The sequence below is a fragment of the Hemiscyllium ocellatum genome, chromosome 5 (assembly GCF_020745735.1).
Source record: "Hemiscyllium ocellatum isolate sHemOce1 chromosome 5, sHemOce1.pat.X.cur, whole genome shotgun sequence".
In the NCBI taxonomy this organism is placed as follows: Eukaryota; Metazoa; Chordata; class Chondrichthyes; order Orectolobiformes; family Hemiscylliidae; genus Hemiscyllium; species Hemiscyllium ocellatum.
The window spans coordinates 28,770,688-28,796,252 of NC_083405.1; the positions used below are offsets into that span (position 1 = coordinate 28,770,688).

The following is a 25,565-nucleotide window of genomic DNA, read 5'->3' on the forward strand; positions in this document are numbered from 1 at the left end:
AGAATGTGCAAACTCCACACAGACAGTTGCCTGAGGTGGGAATTGAACCCGGGTCTCTGGCGCTGTGAGGCAGCAGTGAATTAGATTAGGTTACATTGTGGAAACAGGCCCTTCGGCCCAACAAGTCCACACCAACCCACCGAAGCGCAACCCTCCCAGATCCATTAACAAGGTTAACCAGTCTAGAAAGTGCGTCTGACAAGAATTTAAGGGGGTGGGCTGGGGGACAGGAAACATGTAAGGTCCTGTATTCTTCCCCAAGTATCAAAGCTTTTTTTAGATATTAATTCAGGCTTGGCCAGTAGCCGATCCATTCTTTGGGAAACAGCTAATGCCGTTGCTAGGTGGTTGGTTATTTCCTATTCAGCCAGTAAGAAGTGACGGATGGGTGAGCAACAATGCTTGCTCGAGACGCGCCTGAAAGTAGCTGAAAAGACATACTTTGACAGGCCCTGCTGGTTAAACTGCAGAGGATCACGGTGCTTCAGTCTACGCTGAACTCCATGCTGACACGGACAGCCAAGGGGGAGCTTACATTTGCAGGTTAAAGGCTGTCTGAGCACGGGGACAAGCTGGGCAAGTACCTAGCATACCTTGCTAGGAAAGGAGTACCCCCCCCCAAGCATTTACCTTGGTCAGAGAGGACACTGGACATTTGACCTGTGATTCTAAAAGCGTTAATGCAGCATTCCAGAAATTTTACTCTGAATTATACCAATCTGAAAGCTGTGAGAATGGGCGGGTTTGGATGGAGTCTTTTTTTTAAGGATTTGGACCTTCTGGGAATGACCCCTGATCAAGAGTCTCTCCTCAATGCCCCAATGCAGGAGGCTCCAGAATGGGAAGGCACCCGGTCCTGATGGTCTCCCCAATGAGTTCTATAAGGAGTTTATACGTATATTGTCAGGGTCAATGCTTAGTATGCTTAATGACTCACACAGATGTGGCCTCCTCCCACCATCTCTAAGTGAGGGGAACATCTCTCTTATTCTTAAAAAAGGGAAGGCCCCACAGGACTGTGCTTCCTCTAGGCCCATTTTACTCCTGAATGTTGACTTCAAAATCCTATCCAAGACTCTAGTATTAAGGCTAGAAACTGTACTCCCTCCATCATTAAGGGTACCAGACAGGTTGCAGGTCAAAGGATAATGTCAGGAGATTACTTAACATGATTCAAGTATGTTCACAGCAATTGATACAGGTATTGGTGATCTCCTTAGATGCGGAAAGGCATTTAATAGAGTTGAGTGGCCATATCTTTTTCATACTTTGAAGTGGTTTGGCCTGGGAGAGACCTTCATCAGGTGGGTGGAGGTTTTGTACAATGATCCTCTTGCCACAGTCCTCACCAATGGTATATAGTCAAACAATTTTAGTATTTGTTGGGACAGTCGACAGGGCTGTGCCTTGTCACCACTGCTTTTCATGTTGGTGATCGACTGCTGGTGGAAGCAATACACAGAGATCCCAATATAAATGCTCCAGAAGTGGGGATGAAATCACATAAGATCGCACTGTATACGGATGACGTTCTTGTCTTCTTATCAAACCCAACAGTCGCAGTGCCACACCTGATACAATGCATCAATTTATTTGGTGGCTTCTCGGGATAAAAGATCAATTTTGTGAAATCAGAGGCCATGCCCGATCTTGAGAGTGAATCTCGGCTCCCTTTTAGATGGTTACAAGAGGGCTTTCTGTACTTGGATATATTTATTACTCCCATTTTTGATTGGCTATTTAAAGCCAATTTTGCTCATTTATTCAACAGAATCAAATAGGACCTTCGTAGATGGGAGGTGCTTCCAATCTCTTGGTGAGGTCGGATAGCCCTCAGTGAAATGAACATTCTGCCCAGCTTGTTGTATCCTATGCAAACTCTTCCTCTGCTTTTTACAAAGCAAATATTTAGAAGACTGAACAGCTGGTTCAGTTCTTTTACCTGGTATTGCAAGCGGCCCCTAATTAAATTGCAGTTACTTTACAGATTGGGAGGAGTGGGCCTCCCAAATATCAAAAACTATCAGTTAAGCTCATTGCTATCTTACTTGAATGACTGGGTCTGGAGGGACCCTCGTTCACTTTGGTTGGACATCGAAGCATCTCAGGCAAGATGCCCCCTCATTGGCCTGCTGTTCTTAGACAAAATGAAAACAATATTGTCAAGGCGTGGAGGGCACTGCGTCAGGGTGAGGATAATATTTTCAAACGTCATTTTGAATCTGTAGTTGGTATGCTCGGCTTTCAGCCAGGGATGGTGGACTCTAGGTTTAAACTATGGGAAGCTAGCGGCACGTCTTGCCTGGGCAATTTATTCAAAAGGGACATACTGATGTCTCTTGACCTGTTGGCTCAGAAATATGATTGCGCAGTAGGGGCCACTTTCATTTCTTTCAAATTAAAAACTTCACACAAAAAAAAGAGAGTACGCTTCTAACTGATCCTTAGAGGCCCGACATGGAGAAGAGGGTGTTGACTGCTGAGGGTACATTATCTGTTAGCAACACTCGTCATCTACTGGGAGGGGGTCGCTTGGAGGAGACCGCATGGCTCTGTAAGGTACGGGAGAGGGAGTTGGACTTTGCGATCTCTTCTGAAATATGGGAGGATATCTGGGAAATGCAAGAATGATCTCAATTTGAAAGAGGATCTACGCGTTGCAACTGAAGATTCTCCACAGGTCCACTCGGCCCAGACCGCCTCGCAATATTTAAAGTGGGAGCATCTCCAATGTGTCCTAAATGTAAAGTGAGCATGAGCATGCTCACTCATTGCCTTTTGTCTTGTCACATGGACTGCGGATATACCGGAGAACCACGGTAGGCGAAATAGAGGCGGCCTCGGGGACAGAGGGAGAGATAGATCTGGTATCTCCTCTTCTTGACTTTGTTAATTCACGTCCATTAGATGCACACACAAAAAAAGGCTTTACAGTACCCTCACTTTTTGTGCCAGAAAGAACATTCTATTAGGGTGGGTCAAGATTAGACGGGTGCTGGAAAAGTACAGCAGGTCAGGTAGCATCCGAGGAGCAGGAAAATCGACGTTTTAGGCAAAAGCCCTTCATCAGGAATCATAAGGTGGCTGTCAGAAAATTCCCCGGGGTTGGCAGGCTGGTGTAAGCTAGTCATGGAGCACATCCCCTTGGACTTTCTTATGAGTATGGTGCACCATGAAACTGAGATTTGCTATAAGACATGGCGGCCCTTTTTGGACTAACTGGGTAAAGATTTGCCTTTATATAGCCATGGCAATTCTATGTAATGAACCTCGTATCCAGAGGGAAGGAACTATGAACATACGAATATGTATAAACTTATGCGCTCGATGATCAAGGGCTATTGCTTTGTTTTGCTGAGCTGTGTATTGGTTATTATCATTATTAGGATTTTCCTTTTTTAGCTTAGTTATTAATTATATTTATGTAATTAGTGGGTTTATTTTTAATATTGGTGTGAATTGTTTGGTTTTGTACTTGTAATATTCAAAAGATTTTCTTAAAACTATTAAGAAAAAGATGTGTGGGTTTACTGTGAATATGCAAACATTGCTGAGTTCAGCAGCTTTGCTATTTGTTTCACACAAATAGCTCTTTGCTTCCCTGTGATTTTCTTTTAAAGAACATTTTTTGGTTACCCATTAAACTCATCACAGAATGTTAACATTTTCAATACAAGCATAAATATTCTCTACAACATCATGATAAACATTACTGACTACCAATGAGTCAGAGTCAGAGATGTACAGCATGGAAACAGACCCTTCGGTCCAACCCGTCCATGCCGACCAGATATCCCAACCCAATCTAGTCCCACCTGCCAGCACCCAGCCCATATCCCTCCTAACCCTTCTTATTCATATACCCATCCAAATGCTTCTTAAATGTTGTATTTGTACCAGCCTCTACCACTTCCTCTGGCAGCTCATTCTATACACGTACCACCCTCTGCGTAAAAAGGTTGCCCCGTAAGTCTCTTTTATATCTTCCCCCTCTCACCCTAAACCTATGCCCTCTAGTTCTGGACTCCCCAACCCCAGGGAAAAGACTTTGCCTATTTATCCTATCCATGCCCCTCATAATTTTGTAAACCTCTATACGGTCTCCCCTCAGCCTCTGACGCTCTAGGGAAAAGAGTCTCAGCCTGTTCAGCCTTTCCCTGTAGCTCAGATCCTCCAACCCTGGCAACATCCTTGTAAATCTTTTCTGAACCCTTTCAAGTTTCACAACATCTTTCCAATAGGAAGGAGACCAGAACTGCACGTAATATTCCAACAGTGGCCTAACCAATGTCCTGTACAGCTGCAACATGACCTCCCAACTCCTGTACTCAATACTCTGACCAATAAAGGAAAGCATACCAAAAGCCTTCTTCACTATCCTATCTACCTGCGACTCCACTTTCAAGGAGCTATGAACCTGCACTCCAAGGACTCTTTGCTCAGCAACATTCCCTAGGACCTTACCATTAAGAGTATAAGAGCTGCTAAGATTTGCTTTTCCAAAATGTAGCATCTCACACTTATCTGAATTAAATTCCATCTGCCACTTCTCAGCCCAATGGTCCATTTGGTCCAGATCCTGTTGTAATCTGAGGTAACCTCCTTCACTGTCCACTACATCTCCAATTTTGGTGTCAACTGCAAACTTACTAACTGTACCTCTTATGCTCGCATCCAAATCATTTATGTAAATGACAAAAAGTAGAGGGCACAGCACCGATCCTTGTGGCACTCCACTGGTCACAGACCTCCTGTCTGAAAGACAACCCTCTACCACCACCATGTCTTCTACCTTTGAGCCAGTTCTGTATCCAAATGACTAGTTCTCCCTGTATTCCATGAGATCTAACTTTGCTAATTAGTTTCTCATGGGGAACCTTGTCGAAAGCCTTACTGAAGTCCATATAGAGATGTTATGTGAAGCCCTGCTCACAGCAATATTTGGCCCAATATTAAAATTAAGCATGGTACAAAGGAATTTTAATTTTGTTTCCTGCTGATTAGGGGATAGTTATATAGGTGCAGAGGGAGCTGATACGTTGACATATCATTGCATGACCAGTGGATTGACAGAAGATTCCATATCTAAAAGTGGAAGAGAAGAGATAAGATTTTGGTGTCAAAGAAGAGCAGGCTTTATTAATGGGATGTGCTCAGATATTCTCTGGGTATTGCTAATTTGTAAGAGTAAACTTTGGGCAGTACAGAGAAATTCTTGAATATAACTGTAGCATACGAGACAAGGTGAGAAGTCACATGACACCAGGACTATAACCTGGACTCACCTGACGAAGGAGCAGCACTCTGAAAGCTGATGATTTCAAATAAACCTATTGGACTATAACCTGGTCTCGTGTGACTTCCCACCTTGTTCATGCCAGTCCAACACTGACACCTCCACATCGTAGCATATGGGAGACAATGGTGACATGAACCCAAGAGGACACCTACTGCAGATGATGAAGTTGTTACAGAGCTAGGTAGAAAATTACACAGATAGCGTAATAAGCTTCTGATGAGCGCTGCACTCATTGTTAGCCTTCTGAGAACAAAGTGTGCAACTGTTCTGGAAAACTGAGGCCGCATCCAATGCCTGAAGTGGTGGGTCTAATTACTTACTTTGAGAAATGCGCTCTATGATACATTATGTACTTTATTTTTTAAAACAACCCAAAGGCACAAAAAATGCAAATTCAGGTTAAAAATGCAAGATATTTAACCTTGATGTTGTTGTAGTAATTTATCCTGGTTAAGCAGACCTCTAATGGCCTAAAAATTATAGAACGTAAAACATTTACTTGTGACATGACTATTATATTATTGAAAATCAATGCTCATTTAACAGACTCTCGCTGTTTATAATCATCCAACCTACCTTATATCTCTTTTTACATCCAGGAACAGGACAGGCAAAAGGTTTCTCTTCTCCTCCATTCATGCACATCGAGCTCAGAATAGCTTCTGAACTAATTGCACTTTCTGTGGTCCAAGACTCATCACTGTCTGATTCTTCATAGTCTACTTCTTCTTCATCATATTCACTACCTGACAGGGAGAAAGAGACAGGTAGACATATTTAAAAACAGAGAAGAAAACCAGACATTTCATTTAAAAAAAATTGATTTCACCAGATCATGAAACATATCAATCTCAAAAATCTGTAGCCTTTGAAATGATTTGAGTTAGTCAGCAGTCAGTTAGAATAGGAATCAGTTACATTAGTTCCTGATATTGTACTGAAGACTCCAGACAGGTTTAGTGAGATAAAACAATGATGTAAGGAGAACAAGTTGCATGTTGGAATTTTTATATGTCAGGCCTCTTTACTGTAACAGCCAACCCAAAACCCTACATTAGACTTGGAAAGGAGATATCTTTAGGGACAAAGAAACTTGAAAAACAATAGGTCTGGAAAAGACTCTACAGTCCATTCAAAAATAGGTGCTCCTCAAGCAAATAATTGTAAATTTACTCAGCCTCTCATCACACAATTCTGTCATCAGAACAAATTTGGTCAACTGTGAAAATCTTTTATTGAAGTGTGGAGTAAAACTGAAGAAGCCAAATGGCTCTTGGCTTGTGATGTGTATGAGGTTGTTGAATTGCTCACTGAGCTGGGAAGTTTGCTTCGTCACTATACTAGGTAGCATCATCAGTGTGCCTCTGGTGAGGCATTGGTGTTCTGTCCTGCTTGCTAATTATGTGTCCTGGTTTGCTGAGGTGAGTGGCATCATTTCCGGTGTTATTTCTTAGTGGTTGGTCTACAGACTCTAACTCTACATGATTCTGGTTGAGTGCCAGGCCTCCAAGAATCCCTGTGCATGTCTCTCTTTGGCTTGTTCTAAGATGGATACATGGTCACAGTTGAATTGGTATCCTCCTTTGTTCATGTGTACGTACACCAATGATAGTTGATCTTGTCTCTTGGTGGCTCGTTCACACTCGTGCACCTGATGACTAGTTTTCTTCTCGGGTTTGCCCTATACAATATTTCTGCAGTCCTTACATGGCATTATGTATATAACATTTGTTTTGTTAGTTGTGGGTATGGGATCCTTTATACACTTCAGTATTTGTCGTAGTGTGGTTGCTGGTTTGTAGGCTACCGTGATGGCTAAGGGTCAGAGCAGTCTGGTGGTCATTTCCAATATGCCCTTGATGTATGGCAGGGTGACCAGCGTATCTGGATGCGTTGTGTCTTCCTGTTGTGTAGGTACCAGACTACGCTTTTTGGGTAACCGCCTTTCATCCCACCTCAGCAAACCAAGACACAAATACCAAGTGGGACAGAACACCAGCGCTTCACCGGAGGCGCACTGATGATGTTACCTTGCATGATGACGAAACGTCTGCAAACAAATTTACCAGCTCAGCGAGCACATCAACAACGTCATCCACAACCTGAGCTACAAATCTTCTTAACAACTCCTGATGTGTGTGCTCTTTTATCAGTGCTGCCCTTATTATTCTATAAAATGAAGGTTGTGGATTTAGAGGCTGTTGTTGAAGCAATTTTTACAAGTTCTTCGTGTGTATTTAGCATGCTACTGTGCATCAGGTAGAGTGAACGTTTAATGTGGTGGAGGGGTATTAATCAAGCAGTTTGCTTTGTCCTGGATGCTTTACCATTCGATCATGGCTTACTTATTTTGCAATCCTACTCACTGCCTTCTCCCCATAACCCTTATCACCTAACCTATCAAGAAACTATCTATTTCTGTCTTAAATACACTCGATGAGGTGGCCTCCACAGCCCTCTGCACCAATGGGTTTCACAGGTTGCCTCTGTGGATACTTTCTGGCTGAAGAAATCTCTCATCTCAATTCTAAAGGGTCGTCACTTCACTCTGAGGCTGTGCCCTCCGGTACTAGTCTCTCTTACCAGTGGAGATATCTTCTCCATGTCTACTCGATCCAGGCCCCTCAGCTTTTTGTAAGTTTCAATCAGATCCCTCATCATCCTCTAAACTCTACTGAGTACAGACAATAGTCCTCAACCGCTCCTCCTCCTACAACAAGGCTTTCATCCCCAGGATCATTCTTGTAAATCTCTACTGGACCCCCTCCATTACCAGCACATCCTTCCTTAGATAACAAGGTGCAAAACTGCTCCCAATATTATAAATACCATAGCCTTATACATCTGCAGTACATTTCTGCTCTTGCATTGTAGCCACCTTGAAGTGAATGTTAACTTGACTTCCAAACTACCAACTGAACTTGACGCTAACCTTAAGAGAATCCTGAACTAGGGCACCCAAGTCCTTTGTGCTTTAGATTTCCAAAGCCTTTCCCTGTTTAGAAAAATAGTCTTTGCCTTTAATGTTTGCACCAAAGTGCATAACTTCATGTTTTCCCACGTCTGCCACTTTTTTTGCCCACTCTCCTAGCCTGTCCAAATCCTTCTGCAGCCTCCCGCTTCCTCAATGCTATCTGTCCCTCCACCTATCTTTGTGGCATCCGCAAACTTAGCAACAACGCCAAGCTCCTTCAGCCAGATCGTTAATGTAAACATGAATAGTTGTGGCCTGAACACTGATCCATGCAGAACTCCGCTTGTCACCAGCTTTCATTCTAAAAAAGAATTATTTATCACTACTGTCTGTCTTCTGCCATTCAACCAATCTTCTATCCTGGCTAGTACCTTGCCCCTAACACCATGGGCTCTTATTTAGCAACCTCCTGTATGCTGCCTTGTCAATGGCCCTCTGGAAATCAAACTGATCATGACCATTGGCTTTCTTTGTCTAACTTGCTTGTTACCTCCTCAAAGACCTCTAACAGATTTTCAGGCATGACTTTCCTTTGACAATGCCATGCTGACTCTGCCCTATTTTACTATGCACTTCCAAGTATTCCATTACCTCATCCTTAATAGTGGACTCTAAATTCTTACCAACAACCATTGGCTGTTAGGCGGATTGGCCATGCTAAATTGCCCATAGTGTTCAGGGATATGCAGACTAGGTGAATTAGCCATGGAAAATGTAGAGTTACATGGATAGGATAGGGTGGTGAGTCTTTGGAGGGTCGGTGTGGTCTCAATGGTCTGAATAGCCTGCCTCCACACTGTAAGGATTCTGAGATTCTAACTGAGGCCAGGCTAACCAGCCTATAGTTTCCTGTCTTCTGCCTCTCTGCTTTCTTAAGTAGGTGTGTTACATTAGCCAATTTCCAGTCCTCTGGTACCCTCCCTGACTGCAGTGATCCCTGAAAGATCACCACCAATATCTCTACAATTTCCTCAGCTATTTCCCATAGAATTCTGGGGTGTAGTCCATCTGGTCCAGGGGATTTATCCACCTTCAGTCCTTTCAACTTCCTCCTTAGTGATGACCACTATATTCATTTTTGCCCCTGACAGTAAGTTCTGATATATTGCAGCTACCTACCACAACGAAAACTAATGTAAAGAACCTATGCTTGACATTTCTTTGTTCCTGCTTCTCCAGCTTCATTTTCCAGCATTCCGATGTCCACTCGCCTCTCTCCTACCTTATAGATATCTGAAAAAAATCTTGCAATCTTCTTTTATATTGCTAGTTAGCTTACTGTCACATTTCATCTTCTCCACTCTTACTGCTTTGTTAGTTATCCCCTGCTGGTTTTTAAAGGCTTCCCAATCCTCCGACTTCCCACTCATTTTCATCACATTGCCTGCTCTCTTTTTTTTTTTTTTTTTTGCTATCCCTGACTTCCCTGGTCAGTTATGGTTGCCTCATCTGCCCCTTTTGTGTGCTCCCCCTTTCTTGGAATGAATTTCTGCTGTCTCCCCCGAATTACCCCCAGAATCTCCTGCCATTGCTGCCCCACCATCTTTTCTGCTGGGCTCCCCTTCCAATCAACTTTGGCCAGCTCCTCCCTCATGTGTTTGGAGTTTAATTTAATTGCAATACCATTGCATCTGATTCAATCCTCTCCCGCTTAAATTGCAGGGTAAATTCTATCATATTATAGTCACTACCCTCTAGGTGTTCCATCACCTTAAGGTCTCTAATCAAGTCTGCCTCATTGCACATCACCAAATCCAGAATTGCCTGTTCCCAAGTGGGCTCTGGAATAAGCTGCTCAAAAAAAAAATCTTGTAGACATTTCACAAATATTTTTATTTGAGATCCACTGCCAGCCTTATTTTCCAAGTCCACCTGCCCCCACGATTATTGTAATAGTGCCTTTCTTATATGCCTTTTCTATCTAGTGATTAATTTTCTTCCCCATGTCCTGACTACTACTAGGAGGCCTGTACACAGCTCCTACCTAGCTCATTTGTCTTTTGCAGTTCCTGCTGGAATCTATACTCTTCCCAGACTTCTTCATTTAGGCCCATCAACATACCTTTCTAATCCTTTCTCCTCCTTCTATCTAGTTTCTCTCTAAATGCACCCGCCCAATCATCCTCTATGATAGCAAGTTCTAAAAATTAACCACTCTCTAGGTAAAGAAGTATTTTATAGAACCCATATGGGATTTATTACTTTTTTTAAAAAAAACTGTTTTTCAGTGGCTCTGAAAAAGCAGTAGAGCTTAGTTAGGTACTGCAAGGCATTTCAGGACATTGGTGCCCTTTGCTCTTCCTGCTACCAGCTACAGGAAATTCAGAAAATCACTCTCCAGGAATACTGTTTATTTTTATTCCATTAAAAGTATACTGTTGGTCAGTGAATGGATACTAAATGACTTGCAAGTAAAATTATAACATTTAAAAAGAATATTCATGGGATGTGGACATCCCTGGCTGGCCAGCATTCAATGCCCATCCCTCACTGGCCTTGACCTGAATGGCTTGCTTAGCCACTTCAGAGCCCAATTGAGAGTCTATCACATGGCTCTGGAGTCACATGTAGGCCAGACCAGGTAAGAATGGCAGATTTCCTTCCCCGAAGTGATTAGTGAACCAGATTGGTTTTCCCAATAATTGGCAACAGTTTCATGGTCATCAGTGGCTGCTTAGTTTCAGATTTTTAAAACTGAATTCAAATTCCAATCTGCTGTGGTGGGATTCGCATCCCAGTCCCCAGAACATTAACGGAGTTTCTGGATTAATAGTCTATCACTAGGCCACAGACTCCCCCACTCTACATATAATTTCCTGTACTTTTTTTTATTTGCAATTTTTAAATATTTAATATAAACCAGGACTAAATATAGACATATAATAAGCTACAAGTAGTTTAGGCAATTTTAAAGTTACTATTTTAATTTTCCTATTTAATGATTTATTAAACTATAAACTCTTTCAGTGCTCAAATACAGTTTAGTCCAAATATTAAAAATCATGCTCCAAGAATGATTCCAGCTCTAAAACGTTGTGGTAAGAGCTATATTATTTCAATTCACTTGATCACTTGTCACAGTTACAAGGTCATAATGCTTGAGCTGTTTGGTTTTGACAAACCAGAGAATGATAAAGCTATATTATTCAGTACTTTGACTAACAAGCTATTACTGTTCAACAGTGGCATAATGTGGGCATTATAAATGACAGTTAGCTGGACTATTGGGAGAAGTGAGTCTTATTACTATGATTTGCATGTCCTGTTCCAGCCATATGAGACATCTGTCAAAAACAAACTTCTTGATGAGCACCAGAGTTGTTCCAAAGCTGCCCATGCGCTCTAAGGTAACAACATGCTGCCAAAGATCAACAACAGTGTTTTTCAATGCTCGTGTTACAATAACGTTCAAAACCAACCATCAGCTCTACAGATCCACTCATATCTTATAAAGCTGTAATGTTCAGACCTTGTCTACCAGCTTACTAAGTGTGTTGTCTGACATGGTGCTTGAGGCACCTACACTAGTTGAGATCCCATTTTCACTCTACACTGAATTGGCTAACTAAATATTTATTTCAACTGTCCCCAATATTGCCTCAAGAAAGGATGCAAATTTCTGATCAATAGTCCCTACTGAACTGTATACAAGCTTAATGTTGACTGTGAGTGTACACTTAGGTGAAAAATAGCAGAACAGGTCTCACTGGCAGTACCTCGTGTTACAATTGCACAGGTCACAAACAATGCCATGTAATGAAGAGCTCCATCCATAAGATTCACTGCTGGACACATGCAGCAGTAGACAGGAGAAAGAATATCTGTGCAGGTAGCATTAGTTCAGCTGAGTTCTATCCTTGCTAGACATTTATATTTGTGCACTCCTATCAGGCATTATTGACAAAGGAGCAAGCTTAGGAATTGTAGACAGCTTTCTCTTCTGAACCTGTTGTGCTTAAAACATCACCTAGCCAAACCAGTAAATTTCTGGCGCAGCAATCGGATGATATTCTTTAAGAAAATTTGGTTGTTATTAGAAAAATTACAAGTACCAATATTATTCAACAATAAATCAGTCATATACATGCACCGGTGTATTAAATTTCACAAAATAAGCATTGCATTAGCTAAAATAAATATAAAAAATCATATAAGTGAATATTGCGGGTCTCAATTTCAAATTGGGTTTGGCAATCTGACAGCTAGATGAGTTCTGATTTCTGACCTTACACCATGTTATTCCACAATTCTACTTGTTAATATAAATGGGCTGATTGGGCAGGAGCTGACCTTGGTATGCAGCTAAAGGCACTGACTGCCCACCTAGCACCAAACATAAAGGCAGTGGCAATCATATTGGGGATCATTGTTATCTTGGTGAGGAGAGAAGGCAGCCTGTTAAAGGACCAGTTAGATTAAGACATACAGAGTGGCCACAGATGCCAAGTATGCTGATATTTTTTTTTAAAAAGTCAAAGGTTCGTGCTATGAACTGTGAGCTGAGATCAGAAGGTGTCTTTTGGACATTGTGCAGCAGCTTGTTTAATACAGAAAGGAGAGAACAAACATTCATTTGCTGAGTCCAGGCCTGGAACTTAATTGCAAATAGTTTCTTGATGGAAGTGCTCTACAGGTACTTCAACTCCTGAGAGGTTTTATGGTCAAACTAATGGCAGAAGTTGACAGTTAACTGGGATCTCATTGGAAGACAATCGGTCTTAATGAAGAGAGGCCAGAGTTTGAACTGGTGTTTGAACATTTTTTTTAAAGTCAGAATAATTGTACCTGCAAGAGTTACAGGATGGAGCTCTGATTGCTCCCTGGCTGTCCTCTCATTATCAGCTAAAGTTCAGAGAACAGGTCTCAGTTATAAAAATTAAATGGAAATTACTCAGAGCCTACTAGATGTTATCTGCACATATTGCTGTTGTCTGAAACCAAGCAAGATGTAATCCAATTTTATGGATTGTGGAGTCTACATAAGTGAATTGGCCAGTTATATCTCATTTGTTTTCTCTTTTGACTTATCCCATAACTGTGATTGTTTATCTGTGTATCTTTGAGAGAGAGTGAGGGGGGCTAGAATTGAACAGGACTAGGTTTAAATCAGACATTAATTAGTTACTTTGTTGTTTAACTTTGCTCTGCTAAAGACACTGCATTGTTTATAAATTGTTGAGCCTTTTGTTTAAGCTACAAACTGGTATCTAGTATTGATCATTCACAAAATCTGCGACTAGTTATTCAATAAATCTGGTTAAGAACCACTGGGGTCAAATTTCAAGGATTATTAAGTATTTGAATTTTACTGTATTCTGACACAGGGGTAGGAAGGCTGATTGATTTGGCTGTCTATACTTGTGTAATAACAGTACAAAAAAAAGTTTGGATGCTTTTGTGCCAATCCCAAGACTTGTGCATTTTTGTGCAGCATTGTGTTCAGCTTTGCCCACAAAATCCCAGTTTACTCAAGGTAGGCCCCTCAACAAAGTTTCTCAAGCAACCTAAGGGCTTGTTAATTGTTGGAGACCATACCTTCTCACTGCCAATCCCTTGAAAATCTCCAACTCTCCTTCCCTTTGCCAGATCCAGCATCAACCTCCAGGAACACAAATTGTGCCCAAACCCATTTGTCATTTATATAAATGATTTGGATGTGTACATAGAAAGTATAGTTAGTAAGTTTGCAGATGACACTAAAATTGTAGGTGTAGTGGACAGCGACGGTTACCTCAGACCACAACAGGATCTTGATCAAATGGGCCAGTGGGCCAAACAGGGGCAAATGGAGTTTAATTTAAATAAATGTGAAATGCTGCATTTTGGAAAGGCAAATCAGGGCAGGACTTATACACTTAATGGTAAGGTCCTGAGGGGTGTTGCTGAACAGAGGTCTTGGAATGCAGATTCATAGCTCCTTGAAAGTGAAGTTGCAAGTAGAAGGGTCAGTGAAGGTGGTGTTTGGTATGCCTGCCTTTATTGGTCAGTGCTTTTAGTATAGGAGGTGGGCAGTCATGGTACAGCTGGACAGGACATTGGTTTGGCCACTTTTGGAGTATTGTGTGAAATTCTGGTCTCTCTCCTGTTGGAAGGAAGCATGTTGTGAAACTTGAGGGTTCAGAAAAGATTTACAAGGATGTTGCCAGGGCTAGAGGGGTTGAGCTAGAGGGAGAGGCTGGATAGGCTGGGGCTTTTTTCCTTAGAATGTCGGAGGCTGGGTTGGGGGGGTGGGGGGGGGCTTACAGATGTCATTCAGCATTAGTTGGTATATCCAAGACTATGAAGGTAGAAAAAAAATGGAAGGAATAAAAAATTGAACACACCAGTCACACACAAATATTTCCCTCTTCTTTCATCCCAAATGAAGGAAGTGTTTCAGTAAACCCATACATTATCTAATTATAACGTTAAAAATATTATCTTCCATTTTTCAAAATACTTCATGATTATTTCATTATTATTTTGTCCCCTTCATCACCTTCTCTTCATCTTTGGTTCAAGTAAATATTTGTGCCTATTGGTATTAATACTGGGAATATTTAATGATTTTGCCTCCAGTATTAGCGCTTGCATGCTCAGGTAAAATACAGCAAAAAAAACCCTCTAAATCTGTTCAAGAACATGCCAAGCACTAGAAAAGCCCTTTCCAATGTTACCAGTTCTCAACAAAATACCTGTCAAGCCACTAAAAGAGAGGGTTAAAGCGCAAAGAGACTTTTCTTCTATCTGTATTTCAACGATAAGTAGAGGTCACAGCTTCATCTCTCAACATTAGAGTAAATCCATTCAGATTGAGCACACACAGTTTCTCTGCATTAGATATAAGTAAGAGCCGATTCATGACAGTTCCTACAAAACAGATCAGGGTTGAATCTCATGCCATCTGTCTGGGCCAGTTTTATATTCATTTCCCATTTGTGACACCAAAAATATTTGGAGATATAAGATTCTTTTGGGAAAAAGATTATTCAAATCTGTTCTATGTTGAAGCTACGATACGTTGAAGGTTCAATGTTGGTAAACAAAGATGTTCCCCATCTGCTTAAACTGTGTCATATAAGATGGACTGTTCATCACAGGTGGCAATTTATAACGAAGACATCAATCCCATGACAGTTATACAGAACAAGTCATTACAAGAGTCATTATCATTAACGGTTGCATACATCCAATGCAAACAAATGGGAAGCACATTTGCAATTTAAAATCATTTTGCTAATTTTAAAAATGAACAGTTAAAAATCATTTTTCAGACAGCTTATGAACTGAGGATGTTGGGATACAGAAGAGGGAAAAGCAAAAGGAGTAAATATATCCCATCGCAGATATTACTTTTAGTAAGATTAACATCAATCAATAGCATTTATCTTTCCTGCCTCCCTCATGAATTTAAAAGAAAGTTGTCCTTGGAATAGCAAGATAGCATTATTACCCACTCCTACCGAGGGTATTCAGCATTAACCACAATCAAGACTAGAGTTACATGAGTCTGAACTGGCTCAGATGAAGTCATACTGGTTTCAAAACATTAACTCTACTTCCCTCGCCACATATGCTGCCAGACCTGCTGAGTTGATGGGAAGGGTGAGGGCAGTAACAAATGAAAAATACTATATATGAATGCACGAAGCATAAGAAATAAGATGGATGAGCTTGAGGCTCTTTTGGAAATTATCAGATACAATTTTGTGGGGATAACTGAGATGTGGCTTTAAGTGGACAGGGCCTGGGAAATGAATATTCAAGGACAGACTGACGGGCAGAAGGGGTGGGGTGGCCATGTTGGTAAGGGATGATATTCAGTCCCTTGCGCGGGTGGGAATCTAGAATCAGGGGATGTAGAGTCAGTATGGATAGAGCTGAGAAATTCAAAGAGTAAAAAGACCCTCTTGGGAGTTATCTACAGCCCCGCAAACAGAAGTCTGGTTGTCAGATGTAAGTTGAATCAGGAGCTGAAATTGGTCTGTCGCAAAGATGTTACTACAGTTGTTATGGGAGATTTCAACATGCAGGTAGACTGGGAGAATCAGGATGGTATTGGACCTCAAGAGAGAGACTTTGTGGAGTGCCTCCAAGATGGATTCTGAGAACAACTGGTGCTGGAGCCTACCAGGGAGAAGGTAATTCTGGATCTGGTATTGTGCAACGAACCAGAATTGATCAGGGACCTCGAAGTGAAGGAGCCATTGGGAAGTAGTGACCATAATACAATAAGCTTCAATCTGCAATTTGAGAGGGAGAGGGTACAATCAGAAGTGACAATATTTCTGTTGAATAAAGGGAACTATGAGGGAGGAGCTGGCCAAAGTACAATGGTGCAATACTTTAGCAGGAATGACAATGGAGGAACAATGGCAGATATTTCTGTGTAGAATGCAGAAGGTGCAGGATCAGTTCATTCCAAAAAGGAAGAAAGATCCTAGGAGGAGGCATGGGTGGCCGTAGCTGACGAGGGAAGTTAAGAAACATATAAAGTTAAAAGAGAAAAAGTATAGCATAGCAAAGGTAAGCGGGAAAACGGAGGACTGGGAAGCTTTTAAAGAACAACAGAGGATTACTAAGAAGGAAATATGCAGAGAAAAAAATGAGGTACAAAGGTAAACTGGCCAGAAATATAAAGGAGGATAGCAAAAGCTTTTTTAAGTATGTGAAAGGCAAAAAAATGGTTAAGACTAAAATTGAAGACAGAAACAGGGGAATATATTATGGGGAACAAAGAAATGGCAGAAGAATTGAATTGGTACTTCAGCTGTGTTCACTGGGGAAGACACAAGCAATCTTCCTGAGGTAACAGGGGCGGAAGGACCTGAACTTAAGGGAATTTATATTTGCCAGGAATTGGTGTTGAAGAGACTGTTAGGTCTGAAGGTTGATAATTCCGCAGGCCTGATGGTCTACATCCCAGGGTATTGAATGAGGTGGCTCGAGAAATCGTGGATGCGTTGGTGATTATTTTCCAGAGTTCGATAGATTCGGGATCAGTTCCTGCGGATTGGAGGGTGGCTAATGTTATACCACTTTTTAAGAAAGGTGGGAGAGAGAAAGCAGGAAATTATAGACCAGTTAGTCTGACTTCAGTGGTGGGAAAGATGCTGGTGTCTATTATAAAGGATGAAATTACAACACATCTGGATAGTAGTAACAGGATAGGTCAGAGTCAGCATGGATTTATGAAGGGGAAATCATGCTTGACTAAGCTTCTAGAATTTTTTGAGGATGTAACTCTGAAGATGGACGAGGGAGATCCAGTAGATGTAGTGTACATGGACTTTCAGAAAGCTTTTGATAAAGTCCCACATAGGAGGTTAGTGAGCAAAATTAGGGCGCATGGTATTGGGGGCAAAGTACTAACTTGGATTGAAAGTTGGTTGGCTGATAGGAAACAAAAAGTAGTGATAAACGGCTCCATTTCGGAATGGCAGGCAGTGACCAGTGGGGTACCGCAGGGATCAGTGCTGGGACTGCAGCTTTTTACAATATATATTAATGATATAGAAGATGGTATTAGTAATAACATTAGCAAATTTGCTGATGATACTAAGCTGGGTGGCAGGGTGAAATGTGAGGAGGATGTTAGGAGATTATAGGGTGACCTGGACAGGTTAGGTGAGTGGTCAGATATACAGCAGATGCAGTTTAATGTGGATAAATGTATGGTTATCCACTCTGGTGGCAAGAACAAGACGGCAGATTACTACCTCAATGGAATCAATTTAGGTAAAGGGGCAGTACAAAGAGATCTGGGTGTTCTTGTACACCAGTCAGTGAAGGTAAACATGCAGGTACAGCAGGTAGTGAAAAAGGCTAATAGCATGCTGGCCTTCATAACAAGAGGGATTGAATATAGAAGCAAAGAGGTTCTTCTGCAGCTGTACAGGGCCCTGGTGAGACCACACCTGGAGAATTGTGTGCAGTTCTGGTCTCCAAACTTGAGGAAAGACATTCTGGCTATTGAGGGAGTGCACCGTAGGTTCATGAGGTCAATTCCTGGAATGGCGGGACTACCTTACGCTGAAAGACTGGAGCGACTGGGCTTGTATACCCTTGAGTTTAGAAGACTGAGAGGGGATCTGATTGAGACATATAAGATTATTAAAGGATTGGACACTTTGGAGGCAGGAAACATGTTTCCGCTGATGGGTGAGTGCCGAACCAGAGGACACAGCTTAAAAATACGGGGTAGACCATTTAGGACAGAGATGAGGAGAAACTTCTTTACTCAGAGAGTGGTGGGTGTGTGGAATGCTCTGCCCCAGAGGGCAGTGGAGGCCCAGTCTCTGGATTCATTTAAGAAAGAGTTGGATAGAGTTCTCAAGGATAGTGGAATCAAGGATTATGGAGATAAGGCAGGAACAGGAGACTGATTAAGGATGATCAGCCATGATCATAATGAATAGTGGTGCAGGCTCGAAGGGCAGAATGGCCTACTCCTGCACCTATGGTCTATTATCTATTGTCTACACTTTTTTTATTTCCGATCCAGATTCATATTTGTCATATTATGATTCATTTCTTTGCTCAAAATGCACAAGTGAGTTGGCCTTTTGAGCCTGCTCCACCATTCAATTGTCAAATAATCCAAGCTAGACAGGGAAGTGTGAACAGTGTGAAGTATGAGGAGAGGTCACTGGACCCGAAACATTAACTCTGATTTCTCTTCACAGATGCTGCCAGACCTGCTGAGCTTTTCCAGCAACTGCTGTTTTTGTTTGAGAAATGTATGAAGTTACCCTGGGTATCCTTAACAGCACCACCAGATTCCATGAAGTCCCATGACTTTGGGTTAAATATGGGCAAGGAAACCTCCTGCTGATTACCATGTACTGTCCTCCCTCAGGTAATGAACCAAAACCCCATGTTGAACAATGTTGGAGAATGATTTGGAGATGTCGGCGTTGGACTGGGGTGTACAAAGTTAAAAATCACACAACACCAGGTTATAGTCCAACAGGTTTAATTGGAAGCACGCTAGCTTTCAGAGCGACATTCCTTCATCAGACCTGAATTAAACCCGTTGGACTATAACCTGGTGTTGTGAGATTGTTAATATTGGAGAAAGCACTGAGGATGGCAAGATACAAAATGTACTCTGTGTGGGGGAGTTCAAGGTCCACCACAAGGAGTGGTTGAGTAGCAGCACTCCTGGTCAAGCTGGTCAGGTTGTAAAGGACATAGCTGCTAGACTGGGTATGTGGCAGGTGGTGAGTGAACCAAGAGAGAAAATCATACCTGACCTCATCCTTACCAATCTACCAACTGCAGATTTATCTGCCTAAGACAGTATCAATAAGAATGACCACTGCACAGTCCTTGTGGAGATGAAGTCATGCCTCCACATTGAGAATTACGTTCAAGGTGTTCTGAGGTACTATCACGATGCTAAATGGGACAGACTTCGAACAGAGCTCGCAACTGAACCCTGGTCATCCATGACACACTGTGGGTCATCAACAGCTATGGAATTGTGCTCCAGTAAAATCTGTAATCTCATGGCCCGGCATATCCCCTACTCCATCATTACCATGAAGCGAAGGGATTCAATGGAGAGTGCAGAGGACAGGTCAGGGCCAGCACCATGCATAACTAAAAATGAGGTGTCAACCTGGTGAACGTTCTAAATACGACTACTGTGTGCCAACAGCATAAGCAGCAAGTGAAAAACTTATGTGGTCCCATAACCATCAGACTGGACCTAAGCTCTGCAGTCTTGCCACCTATAATTGTGAATAGTGGACAATTAAATGGCACACTTGAGGAGAAGACTCCATAAATATCCCCATCCTCAGTATGGAAGAGCCCAGCACATCATAAGGCTGAAGCATTTGCAACAATCCTCAGCCAGAAATACTGAATGGATGATCCGTCTCAGCCTCTGGTCATCCTCAGCATCATAGATGCCAGTCTTCAGCTAATTCAATTTAATATACATGTGCTAACAAAAAATGTTTGGAGGCACTGGATACTGCAAAAGCCATGGGTCCTGACAACATTCTGGCAATAGCATTAAAGACCTAAACATCAGAACATGCTGCTCCCCTAACCAAACTCTTCCAGTACATTTACATCCCTGGCATCTAGCTAGCAATGTGGAAAATTGCCCAAGTACGTTCTAGACATAAAAAGCAAGAAAAATCCAACCCAGCCAATTACCATCAAGTACACTCTTTACCATCAGTAAATGATGGAAATGCAGTCAACAGCGATATCAAGCAGCACTGCTCAGCAACTATTTGCTCACTAACACCCAGTTTGGGTTCTGCCAGGGTCACTCAGCTCTTAACATCATTACAGCCTTGGTTTAGACATGGAGGAAGAAGCTGAAATCCAGAGGTGAGGGGAGAATGATTGCTCTTGACATCAATGTGGCATTCGACCAAGGAGCCCTAGCAAAACTGGAATAAATGGCAATCAGGAGGAAAACTCTTGCTGGTTGGAGTCATACCTGGCACAAAGGAAGGTGGCTGTGGTTATTGGAAGTCAGTCACCTCAGCTCCAGGACACCTCTGCAGGAGTTCTTCAGTATCGAATCTTGGGCAAAATCATCTTCAGCTGCTTCATCAATGACCTACCCTTCAACGTAAGGTCAGTTATGGCGATGTTTGCACAATGTTCAGTACTATTAACGACTCTTCATATATTGAAGCAGTCTATGTTCAAATGCAACAAGATCTGGACAATATCTAAGCTTGGGCTGAGAAGGGGCAAGTAACATTCATACCATACAAATGCCAGTAAATGATCATCTCCAGTAAGAGACAATCTAACCCCCATCCCTCAACACTTAAGGGCGTTATCATCACTGAATCCCCCACTATCAACATCCTTAAGGTTACCATTGACCAGAAACTCAACTGGATTCCCCACATTAACACAGTGTCTATAAGAGCAGGTCAGACGCTAGGAATGCTGCAGTGGGTAACTCACCGCCTGACTCCCCAAAGCCGGCTCGCCATCAACAAAGCACAAGTCAGAAATGAGATGGAGTACTTCACCTGCCAAGATGAGTGCAGCTCCAACATCACTGAAGAAACATGACACAATCCAGGACAAAGCAGCCCACTTGATTGGCACTACATCCACAAGCAAGTATTCTCTCCACCACCAACACTCAGTAGCAGCAGTGTGTCCTATTTATACGATACACTGCAGACATTCATAAAAATCTTTAGCACCATCCAAACTCATGACTACTTGCATCTAGAAGGACAAGGAAGCAAATACATGGGAAACCATCACCTGCATGTTCCGCTCCAAGCCACTCACCATCATGACTTGGAAATATGCCACCATTCCTTCACTGTTGCTCGGTCAAAAATCTGGATTTCCCATTCTAAGAGTATTGTGGGACTACCTGCAGCACATGGACTGCAGTGGTTCGAGTAGATAGCTCACCACCATCTTTGCAAGGGAACAAACGATGTGCAATAAATGCTGGCCAACCAGTGATACCATGTCTATCAAGTGAAAAAAAATCCTAACTCTGAAAGCAGATTTTGAAATCACAGGTCAAGATCAAGGTGTTTTAAGTCCTAACCAACTTTTATAACAGACTTATCTCCAAAAATGGAGACAGTGAGGACTGCAGATGCTGGAGATCAGTCGAGTGTGTAGTGCTGGAAAAGTAGAGAAGGTCAGGCAGCATCCAAGGAGGAGGAGAATTAATGTTTCGGGCATAAGCCCTTCTTCAGGTACTTAAGTTAAGAGACAGATAGGTTCTTGATTACTAAGTGGATCAAACATTACAGGGAAAAGGCAAAAGCATGGAATTGAGAAATATATCAGCCATAATGGAATGGCAGTGTAGACCCCCTATATAATCTTATAGCCTTTCTGTGTCAATTTCCCAGTTTTCCTTTCTTCCAGGCTTTTGCCAACGGGCCAGGAAAATTCAAGCCAGGGTCTCTGTTTCAATCATTTACTCTGGCTGTAAATCCCAATTTGATAACTCCCTGTACAAAGGTTTTCCTGCTTTTATTTTACTTTAAACTTTATTTCATGCTCTCATTCTCTTAATCTAGTATTTGTCATTTGCAGAATTAAACAAAAAACAAAGTTCTTTGAATATTTTCTGATGTGGCAACAAACAGAAAGAATTAAAGGCATGTCTCCAAGGTGTATAAAAATGACCATGGTAATCGTTCACACACACAGCAATGGTTCTTGAACTGGATTCGTTTTCTGTAAGATGGCAGCATGCCTTATTTATGTTGACACTGAACAATACAAGGGAACACTATTAAACACTGGGTTTTTTTTACTCCTTGCTATCTGTGCAGCATTAAGAATCATGTGCATTCCATTGGGCAAGAGGGGATTTGAAGCTCAGAAACTAAGCGTTCAAGAACTTAAATCATTCACAGCTTTGAAATCGAACATTCACAAAAAAGAAAGTGCAGTTTACCAGGTTTTTGGTGAAATTTATAGATGTCAAACAATATAAACATATGTATGAGATTCAGCCCCATGCATGAGTGCAGCAAAAATATCAGAAGTTTAAAGCATTTACTTAAATAATAGTCAGTTGGCGATGTCACGAGGTGCTACCTCCCACTGATATTTCTTGCTTTGGGGCAACAAGGAAACATCATCAAATATTTAACATATGAGCTGCCCAACCACAGCAGGTTTGCAGCTAGCTGCTTATGATTGAAATCAAAAGGTGTAAAAATGGCTTTCATTAATGGATCATAAGCACCCTTAATTGATTTTAGATGAAAAGCATTCTAGTGTGATGCCAAAGCCACAGTAAAAGCTGCTCAATTCACTTTTAACATGGATGGGAGCAGTTTTTTTCAGTTAATCAGAATGTTTTCTCTCTTTGTTTCTGTATGCTCCAAACTTCTAGTTTCAGGTTCCATCTGTACCAATATTTGGGGTGTAAAGCAATCAGCCTATATATTTTACCTGTAGGGTGGCGCACGGTGAGTTTGGTTGTTTAAAATCGGAGATACCTAACAACAGCTTGTGTTACATCACAATTTTATTCACTGACGTTAAGGAAAATAAGCAGACAGAGGCAAGGAAGGTTTCCGATTTGCTATCAGCTTTGCCTCCAAGACATGCTCCTCACTATTACTCAAGAACAATAGTGCAGAAGTGAGGTCACTTTGCGGGGAAAATTATAAGCGGACTTAAGGGGAGATACTAAATGAATATTTTGCATTAGTATTTACAGTGGAAAAGGATATGGAAGATATAGACTGTAGGGAAATAGACGGTGACATCTTGCAAAATGATCAGATTACAGAGGAGGAAGTCCTGGATGTCTTGAAACGGTTAAAGGGGGATAAATCCCCAGGACCTGATCAGGTGTACCCAAGAAGCTAGAGAAGTGATTGCTGGGCCTCTTGCTGAGATATTTGTATCATCGATAGTCACAGGTGAGTTGCCAGAAGACTCGAGGTTGGCTAACGTGGTGCCACTGTTTAAGAAGGGTGGTAAGGACAAGCCAGGGAACTATAGACCAGTGAGCCTGACCTCGGTGGTGGGCAAGTTGTTGGAGGGAATCCTGAAGGACAGGATGTACATGTATTTGGAAAGTCAAGGATTGACTCGGGATAGTCAACATGGCTTTGTGCGTGGGAAATCATGTCTCACAAACTTGATTGAGTTTTTTGATGAAGTAACAAAGAAGATTAATGAGGGAGAGCAGAAGATGTGATCTATATGGACTTCAGTAAGGCGTTCAACAAGGTTCCCCCGGGAGACTGATTAGCAAGGTTAGATCTCCTGGAACACAAGGAAACTAGCCATTTGGATACAGAACTGGCTTAAAGGTAGGAGACAGAGGGTGGTGGTGGAGGGTTGTTTTTCAGATAGGAGGCCTGTGACCAATGGAGTGTCACAAGGATCGGTGTTGGGCCATCTACTTTTTGTCATTTACATAACTGATTTGGATGTGAGCATAAGAGGTACAGTTAGTAAGTTTGCAGATGACACCAAAATTGGAGCTGTAGTGGGCAGCGAAGAGGGTTACCTCAGATTACAACAGGATCTGGACCAGATGGGCCAATGAGCTGAGAAGTGGCAGATGGAGTTTAATTCAGATAAATGCGAGGTGCTGCATTTTGGGAAAGCAAATCTTAGCAGCTCTTATACGCTTAATGGTAAGATCCTAGGGAGTGTTGCTGAACAAAGAGACCTTGGAGTGCAGGTTCATAGGTCCTTGAAAGTGGAGTTGTAGGTAGATACGATAGTGAAGAAGGCGTTTGGTATGCTTTCCTTTATTGGTCAGAGTATTGAGTACAGGAGTTGGGAGGTCATGTTGCGGCTGTACAGGATATTGGTCAGGCCACTGTTAGAATATTGTGTGTAATTCTAGTCTCCTTCCTATCAGAAAGATGTTGCGAAACTTGAAAGGGTTCAGAAAAGATTTACAAGGATGTTGCCAAGGTTGGAGGATCTGAGCTACAGGGAGAGGCTGAATAGGCTGGGGCTGTTTTCCATGGAGCGTCGGAGGCTGAGGGGTGACCTTATAGAGGTTTACACAATTATGAGGGGCATGGATAGGATAAATAGGCAAAGTCTTTTCCGTGGGGTCGGGTAGTTCAGAACTAGAGGGCATAGGTTTAGGGTGATAGGGAAAAGATATAAGGGGCAACTTTTTCATGCAGAGGGTGGTATGTGTATTGAATGAGCTGCTAGAGGAAGTGGGGGAGGCTGGTACAATTGCAACATTTAAGAGACATTTGGATGGGTATTTGAATAGGAAGGGTTTGGAGGGATGTGGGCCGGGTGCTGGCAGGTGGGACTAGATTGGGTTGGGATATCTGGTCGGCATGGACGGGTTGGACTGAAGGATCTGTTCCATGCTGTACATCTCTATGACTCTAACTTGCTTCAAGGCAATGCAACTATTACCATCAGAGTACATCAATTTCAATTCTCCTTCCAGCTTCAAATGAACATTGAATTAAAAATCTATTTAACAAAATGAAGAGGTTCTCCATTTCCTCCAATGCTGCCTCATCAAATTGAAATGGACAATTAAAACACATGGTGCAGAGTAAGGCTGGCTCAGCTTGAAACTTTGATTCATTATGCCAGAGGACGAGAGAACACATTTGTGGGGTCAGCAGAAAATCCAGTGTTAGATCTGAAACAATGGTGTTAGAGGTGGGGAGGGGGCAACAGAATAAAAGAGACAGAAAAAAAATGTGAGGAGGAGGAAGCAATAGGTAACCCTGAACTTGATAGGTAGCAGGACCGGGGAATGCATTTTGTCTTTCGCAACCAATTAACTGATTGGTACTGGGCTGCCATCCTGATTAAGAATGGTATTCCACCCCCTCA

The 25,565-nt window shown here is 42.0% G+C and overlaps 1 protein-coding gene across 1 annotated transcript in view; it reads right to left on the reverse strand.

Annotated features, from left to right (window-relative positions):
* Positions 1-25,565, reverse strand: part of jazf1b (JAZF zinc finger 1b) — a 276,769-nt gene that overhangs the window by 12,801 nt on the left and 238,403 nt on the right. Inside the window, exon 4 of the mRNA XM_060824622.1 lies at positions 5,876-6,045. Coding sequence (XP_060680605.1) covers positions 5,876-6,045 — 170 coding nt within the window. The remainder of the gene's footprint in view (positions 1-5,875; positions 6,046-25,565) is intronic.